General features: G+C 44.7%; 1 protein-coding gene across 1 annotated transcript; it reads right to left on the reverse strand.

Annotated features, from left to right (window-relative positions):
- Positions 1 to 574: 574 nt before the first annotated feature.
- On the reverse strand, positions 575 to 7,266 carry ITM2A (integral membrane protein 2A; the record flags this gene model as incomplete). The annotated part of the gene is made up of 5 exons (XM_010150650.1): positions 575 to 1,644; positions 4,008 to 4,158; positions 5,240 to 5,350; positions 6,717 to 6,905; positions 7,135 to 7,266. Coding segments are annotated over 5 exons (672 nt in total), but the record flags the coding sequence as incomplete, so codon positions are not given.
- Between the last annotated feature and the right edge of the window lie 1,058 nt (positions 7,267 to 8,324).

The following is an 8,324-nucleotide window of genomic DNA, read 5'->3' on the forward strand; positions in this document are numbered from 1 at the left end:
TCCAAGTGACTTTCCAGGAAAGCCAGAAGGGCTCAATACACATTTTGGTTCGCTGAGCAACCAGTCTTAGAAACTTCACCGCAGCACTCCGAGCTTACAGCGCAGCAAAGCTCCTGGGTAAGAGCTGTTACCACAAGCTGTTGATCAACCCTCTGCCGTCTTGCTCTATTGTGATGTGCTAAAAAGACTTCATGAACACTGCCGTGAAGACAGGGAGACAAGCATGCCTCGCATCACCACCCATGTTCGAACAGAGGAGCTACACCCTGGCAGCTCCTACCCACAGGAGAGTGCTCAGTGGATTCGGCCTACAGCACCGACCATCACCGAGAAGTGCCGCTGGGTGTCAAGGTTGATGTGAGACCTCACTTCCTCCCTGCTCCCCCAGTCTGTCCTGCACCACAATGCATTTCCACAGCAACAGGAAGTTCGGCATCACAAGCTGTAAGAGAGGGGAGGTAAGAGGGGTGAGCACCGCACGCTGCCCCAGGCCCAGAACCATCTCCCCCCTAGCCGCACACCAGCACGCCGCGTGCCTGCCTCGAAGTGCCACAAAGTCACACGCACGCCAGGGTTTTAGAGAAACATTTATTATAGGGTTGCAGAATTTATGGCAATATAAAGTCCCTTAATAAAACTCTCAAGTTCATCAACTGCAGGACACTTAACTCCTCGTTATCTTTACACTGCAGCTTCCAAAAAAAGGAACAACGCTCTGACTGCAGCAGTAATGCTACCTGCTCATAAAAAGTTGATCTAAAAAGTTTGTATAAGCCAGAGTAGTTTACAACTACAGTCACATTCACAAGTGAGCTATACCGGAACAGATTCTTGAAATAAAAGAAGTTACAGGATAAACCAATTCATAACCAAAAATACTGACAAGCTGTAGGAGCAACTCTACCCAAACCTAACAACTGAATACCACAAAACCAAACAAAGGGAGGAGAATTAAACGTAAGCTTGGGGAAGGTTCCAAATATACATACGAATCCAATACAGTAATTGCACAAAACGAAAGAGGGTAGTGTTAGAGGTTCATGATCACTGAGGTTGGATTTTACATGCATCACACATGGTAGTTAAAATAAACCTTTAATGATACGCATCAAAAGGTTTTTTAGCCAGGATACGGAGTGCAGACCTATCCTACAGAACTACAGGATGTGCAAACCACAGATTATTAATATTAATCATTCTGTGAAAGTTAAGGTGAACATAATTGGTTCCAGCCAAGGAACTGATTAACATCTTTTATATATATGTTTTTCTGCCATTCCCAGATTACACTAAATCAAACACATTCAACAGAAACTGGTATTAACCTTCTAAAAAAACCAAACCTTACTCAAATTTGTTTTACATGAGACAACTAAGAAGTTATACCAAGGATCAAAGAAAGCTGAAATGGTGACTGTCTTTTGAAATAGAAGCAATACACAGAAAATGCATAAGGCTTTTGATTATCACTGCACGTTTTAATTTAAGAAGTCGACGTCTAATGCTCGGACTTCTCAGTGAAGGTGTGAACTAGCCACCTCCCATCCACCACCCTTCACTGCTGACAGATCTTTGTTTCAACAACGAAGGAGTTTTCAAAGTGTCTGATGGAGTGGCAGTTCTCCACTGAACGTTTCTGCAGACCTGGGGACGAGAGAAGACGAGAACTGAAGTAAAGCAGATCTATAACCCCGCAGCACGCACTGACAAGTTCTGTATCATTATGAACAGCAGCAAGGCACAACCATCCAGCGCGTGCTGTTTCGACAGCCACAAACAGCCACTAGAGCCCGGAATCAGTTTGTCTCGACCAGAGAGCCTCCCTCATTTTCAGAATGGCAACAAGAGGGGGGGTCACATACAGCGCAGGACATGGCAAGCAACACCCTCCTCGTAGCCCCACCACCTCAGTGACAGAAGAGCCAATACTAAATACACCCCCCACGGCAACGTTTCATGGCCCTCCTAATCACAAAGGAGATGAGAATCAAAGCAGGACTGATGTTACAGGGAGAGTTTAAGAAACTCAGAAAGGGTGCAGAAACCCCCCCAGCGCTTCCCCCCATGCAGTATGTATTAACACAGAGCGTGCTTCTATAGAGGAGCTTCACCTTGAAGGCAGCCCTCTCAGGATTTGCCACCCAGCTCATGATCTCACTGAGGTTTTTCCTAACACTATTACAGTGATTTTCTCTATTTTGGGACATGCCAGCCTTGGCTCTGACACAGGCACTTTACCTGTATTGGCTGCGAATCTTTATTAAGGGACAAGACTACAGTAGCCCTGCCAAAGACAAGCTGCTTAACGAAATCACTTCAACAGACAGCAATTAGAGAAGAAAGATTAATAACTTGCTTAATAAGCAGAGAGTTGTTGAGAGTAAGCAAGAGAAGCTACCCATCGAAGTCTGGAAGCATTAACTCTTAAACCAACCCAACAGGGCTATAAATACTGAAAACGGAGGCTGTCCTTCCCTTCTGTATGAGCTAAGAAGTGCCCAGTGGCTGGCTGACCGGGTACGTAACTCAACAGCCAGGATAACCTGTCCTCACGTCTTCAGTTACGACTCAAGGGAACTGCTGCAGAACCCGAGGGCAGGGTGATCTAACCAACCCATGAACTCTACAAAATCTGAGCGCCCATGCAGCACCAGCTAGGAGGACACGACTTCTCCACAGAAGTTACAGGCCTTTACCCATTTTAGTCACTTATTTACACGCTCATGGGTCATTCATGCCAGAAGAGAGGTGTGCTAGAAATCTTCTCCGGAAAGCAAGACAAGCCCCATGCCTGAACAATTTTCTCCCCAGCAGCAGCAGCCTTCCATTTGATTAGATTTCCCACTACCCTTGCCCCCCCACCCAGGGGCAAACAAGATTGTTTACAGAACAGAAACTGTCCCAAGAGGCATTATTCATTTACCAGAACCCTTCTGTGCAAGTATTCCGTAGAAGTCTTTTACTATGCAGCAAAGAGGCCAACAACATGCAGGGCGCTCTGAGGAAACCTCGTGAACGCTCTCTGCCATACGGCCTGCCCACAGCAGTCTTTCAGTCACAGCAGCAGGGACACATCCCTCCTTCCCAGAGGGGGTATGTTCACTGTTTCTTCATGTGCCCTACACTGTTGGCCATGCAGGACCAGGTTTATGCTCCCACATACAGAGCCTTCCACCCAGTAACAGGATGTAGTCTCTAGCAAACAGCAGAGGCAGCTCCTGATGCTGCAAACGCCACTGGGCTGAGGAAACTCTTGCCTAAGAGCTTGGCAGGAAACCCACAGCAGAGAGTTCTGACAAACCAAACATTTGCATTCTGAAAGACTGACAAAGGGTTAGTTCACTGTGTTTGGTGAGAGCAGACTAGAAAACGCTTTGAGAACTACGGAGAGCTAAAATCCATAGCAGATTTCTGTCCTCCAGGCCTCCTTCCGTGTGTCGAACCACCGACACCCCAAATTCAAGCCTTTTCACCGAATGGCAGGGGGCGGCGCAAGGAGGCAGGCAGTAAGAGAAACAGAGCTCAGAAGCTCTGTGTTCTTCCTCTTTCAGGGAGGAAGCCTGGGATGTCCGGAGCTAGATGGGGCTGTTGGGTTTTATTATGTGTTTTTTTTTTTCCAGACCAAGTGAAGCAGATGATGCTTTTACTTGGTGCTCCTGTAACCCAGTTTCAGACAGGACAGTGACAGGCTAAGCTGCACAGACACACATTATCAGATGGATTATATGAATTTTGGGGCCAAACTAATTTAACCAAAAGATGGAAGAGAAATATGCTTAAGTTCCAATTTGGTTTGGCCATGTAACATCTAATTCCGTAACTGAAACTGTGACCATGTTCAAATGGAACATACTTGAAAGTAGAGGGAAACACCAAACAGTTCTAGGATTAGTCCCAGCTCATGCTGAACACTCACAGATTTCCAAGTCTAAAAACTCAGATGGGTTAAGTATTTCTCCTTGCCCTACCAGAACAACAAGGGGTGTTTTTAACTGGAGGGAACTTACCTGTTATCTGGTCTCTGCGCTGAAGTCTGAACGTCTCTTTTCCAACACACAGCTGGTAGATGAATATACCCAAATCAGACACGTTATCTATCTCCTCTGTAACCACCATTTCTTCACGGACTAGGTAGGTCTGAGGCAAGTAAGAGCCAGTCTAAACGAGAAAAAGCCTTGAGATACAGTATCCTGTTAACAATGGACAAACACCACTACGTTGTCCTCTTTGCTTTGGAAGAGCTTGAAGCACTAGATTTCAGCTTTCCTTTTTAATACTAACATATGCTGGTCTCGAACATCCATAGAGCAGAGCAGTTAAAAATTGACAAAGGCTATTTGAAACAGTTACATCCAAACACTACAGTCAACCCTAATGCTGCTGGCCTCACGTAAATAGAACCTGTTCAAGTTTACTTGCACACAGAGTTTGCAGTTGGAGGAGAAAAAGTATTACGAAAGTTTCCATGTTTGAGGCAGTATGTTTCTAATACAAAAAAAACCCCAGCAGTGTGACCTACAAAAGTTGAGTCTCCACCACAAGTTCACATCACTACTGAAATGACTTTCTAGCCCTCACAACCAACTGCTAAAAATGAGGGCAGGGAGACACACTTAAAGCTTATCTTCATCAGGCTAAGCTAGATCAGGTGGCCTCCAGTAGCAGGAGTAGAGGAGTCAAGGTCTCTTTTGAAGACTACATCTGATACACTATAGCTTGGTATTGCATTTAATTTGAAATTAGTGGCAAGCCCTATCAACTTGACCCATAAGATAAGCCTTCATGGAAAAATACCAGTTTTGGTCACTGAAGAGTCAAAGCGCTTGCGGTGAGCTCATAATTACAGTGCCAATAGAACAGAACAAGTTCGCATTGTTCTTTTCATTAAAGCTCTCATGGGGCAAGCGAGCTTCCCGGTAGTAGCTTTCAGGTTTAGGCTTTCAATGATACTTGGACCTTTATCAAATTCCTGTATAAAAGCTAAATTTAACCTTATTTGCTAGTTGCTTTCAGCCTTCGTAAAGCTACGTATTAATAAGAGCATTAAGCATGAATCTACTCAACATAATATACATTGACAGCTGGCCTTAACTTCAGTACAGTGACTGCGCCAGGGGGATTACGCACCCTGATGGCAAGAGGGCTGTTCTGCCAAGAGACTGTAGTTCAGGAGCAACACCCCGCATTCTTATCAACAGCGATCTTGTCAGCATAACTAAACAGTAGAGCCTCCACGTACCGCCAGTTTTGCGAAGAGATCCATCAGATTCCTTGGTGGCATAACTATGGATGTGTTCAGTGGAATCACATAGCAGTTACCCAGTTGCAAGTCAAGATACGCCGTCAAAAGCTATTTTGAAAACAAGTTTTCAATCAATTAAGCGTGGCCTTTAATCATTAGAACACAGTTCTACAAGGAGTAAGAAGAGAGCTCAAAAAGCTGAGGATCATGCACTGCTAGTATCAAAGTGACGTAGTCAGGAACTGCCTGATGCAGGAACTTAGCTGTTACCACCTCTGCAAACAAAGAGGTTACAGCTATGGCCTACGACAGGACTTGCACAGAAGACAGAGCTGATGACAAAAGCAGTTTCTAGCATAATTCTGAAGTAGTTTGTATGAATACAGAGAAAGCATTTGGGAGTATGCTCTCATAACCAAAGAGGTCCAATTGGGTACCGTGCAAACAAAAGGTATGCAGCTGCTGATAAGCAGTCACTCCCTATAAATAGTTCTTTGGAAGAAGCGTTAGTCTCTCAAAGTCACACTGGCACTACCATTGAGCGCAGGAACCGCAGAGACTAGTTACCAACACATCTACTCGGTTTATTATGACTCTGCAGAGCACCTAACCAAAATCAACTCAAGTTTTTAAGTTGCCTGAATCTTCTAAGCTATAGCCAAGAATCTGTCAAGACACCAGACACAAGCTGTAATACCACGAAGGCAGGCAGCACGGCTTGGCTGTGCGTCACTCCAGGCTGCTGTTCCAGGCAGGATGTACAGAGGTCAGTTCGAGTGTCTTTACTGTGACTCTGTCAGCACTGCCAAGGTTTGCTTTACAGACAGCCTAGGAGAGCTTTTACGGCTGGCTAAGGAGAACTTAATACTATCAATGCAACTTTTATTAAAGTCAAATTAAAACCACGCTCTCATCTTTGCTTTAGAGAAACTACATGTGACGAACACAGTATTTTCAAGTTCTAGGTTTCAGCCACTAGAAGTGAGTTTTCAGTTCACTTATCCAAGGCCCACACTACACTGTGCTGTAACAGTATGGCAGAATCTTAGGGAGAATACCATTTTCCCATTTCTTAACTCCCTTTCACAGTGTTCTCCTACCCTCAACTCCATTTACATAGAGTTCATGACCAAATAGAAGGTGTCACTTCCAGACATCCTACGGGCAAAATTCCTGAAAGTTACGGAGCACCAAGATGCATTATTCCAAGTGATCCAGACTCACTGCGGATCTGAGCTCCTCTGGCGTTCTTGTAACACTCCTGTCTTGCACAAGTTAAACCTACTATTATAGGGTTAAAAGGGTCAGATTTGCCATACTTAAACCCATCCCCGAAGAGAAGCTTGCACTGACAGTAAGCTTTAAAGGTCTCAAGAACAAAAACCCTGGAGCTGTTACGATTACCATCTGCTCCACAGTTTCCCAGCCAGCAACAAGACTAGTTTTTTATCCTTATCGCTTCACATATACTCACCCTATCGAAGTCATGAACGATTGCTGCCGGATCACTGTCCGAGAACTTGGGAACAGGCACATCAATGATGGCGATGTTCTCATCTTCTCGAATGTCAGCTTCTTCAGCAATAGGGAGGAAGTAAGGTTCTACGGCACGATCGCGATTTTCGTTTTCAAAGTAACACATCTCGCCACGGTATACCTTATGCTGAAAGCGAGAGCAATGAGGGTTATCTTTACAGCAGATGTTGCTTGAAAACTCTATTTCTAACACTCCTGCTATGACAAAGCACAGGTCTGTCACACCTGGAGCTTTTAAAAGGACATAGCAGTCCGTGTCCCAGTTACTGAAGGTTTTCTGTTACAGCCGTAATCCATTTATAACTACACTTTTTTTATTCAGTGATGCTTAAAGAAAAAAAGACCTTTCACGTTACCTTAGGCATGAAGTACTTGTAGATGCAGGCTCCACCAACAACAACTCCTGCCAAGATGAATGCTAGACCCAGCAGAGTCAACAGACATCTTCCAGATGAGTTTTCACCTCCGTGCGTGCCAACTTCTGGGTCCTTTAAGTAAGGAGGGACGAGAATTTACTAAGTGTCGATGCTCTGAATTCAACGTAAGCTGTTATCTACTGCTTCACTTGGAGCTACCACCTCCTAGTTATTCTATGCGTGCAGTGAGTGAGAACTGTAAGTCAAGCGTCATACAACAAGAAAACAATTCCATGAAATACTACCGCATCATGTTAAGATCAGTTTTCAAACACCAATGAAAGAGGGTATTTTATTAGATAGAGGATGTTTTCTAGCTAAACCTGTATCCAGAAACTGTTTTGAGGTGTAAGAAATTTAAATAACTAACAGAAGATACAGTGCTGCAGCCATGATACCGTACAAGGAAAGCAAGATTTGTAGAGCAAGGTCATTTTAAGGTACACAGGCTTCTATGAAGAGGCCTGAAAACACTATTTCCTCATCCTCCTCTTGCTATCAGATGGAGTAAGATAACATTCCTTTTTGGAACTGGAAAGGCTAAGATGTAACTTGGACTATGAGCTGGGGAACATCTGACACGAGTCCAACATTCAGGTTTTAGAACTTGTAACATGCACAAGTGAAGCATGTGAAAGAGAACCACTCACCAGCTTAAATGCACCTTCAAATTATGCCAAATAAAGGTCTCATGCCACATCCTACCTTACAGCTTCAAAACACTCTATTCTTCCCCCCAAGTCCCAAGTCAGTTTTGTTTCTAGCAGCCTGAAACCTAGCTCTAGTTCAGTGGCTTGTCCCCCCCGCAGTGTTCTCTCCAACAGAAGATGACTGCATCCAGCGGAAACAACTTTCACCACCACCTAACACGGTGATGAGTTGTGTAACACCAATTGCAAAGTCAGTGCTGGTGTCTGAACAGCAAGTTGTAACGCTCCAGAGCTCTTCCAGTGCCTTTCTAGGCTTCAGGTGAAAGGCTCACACATGCCAAGTTGAGAGAACAGCAGCACCACCGTCACATCCTGAACAATCAGAAGCGATGTTCCCTTTGGGCAAACACACACTGGATTTGGGTCTTAAGAAAAACCACCCACCACAAACAAACACACACCACCCCGCCACCCCACCCC

The sequence above is a fragment of the Eurypyga helias genome, unplaced genomic scaffold, assembly GCF_000690775.1.
Source record: "Eurypyga helias isolate BGI_N326 unplaced genomic scaffold, ASM69077v1 scaffold43020, whole genome shotgun sequence".
Classification (NCBI taxonomy): Eukaryota; Metazoa; Chordata; class Aves; order Eurypygiformes; family Eurypygidae; genus Eurypyga; species Eurypyga helias.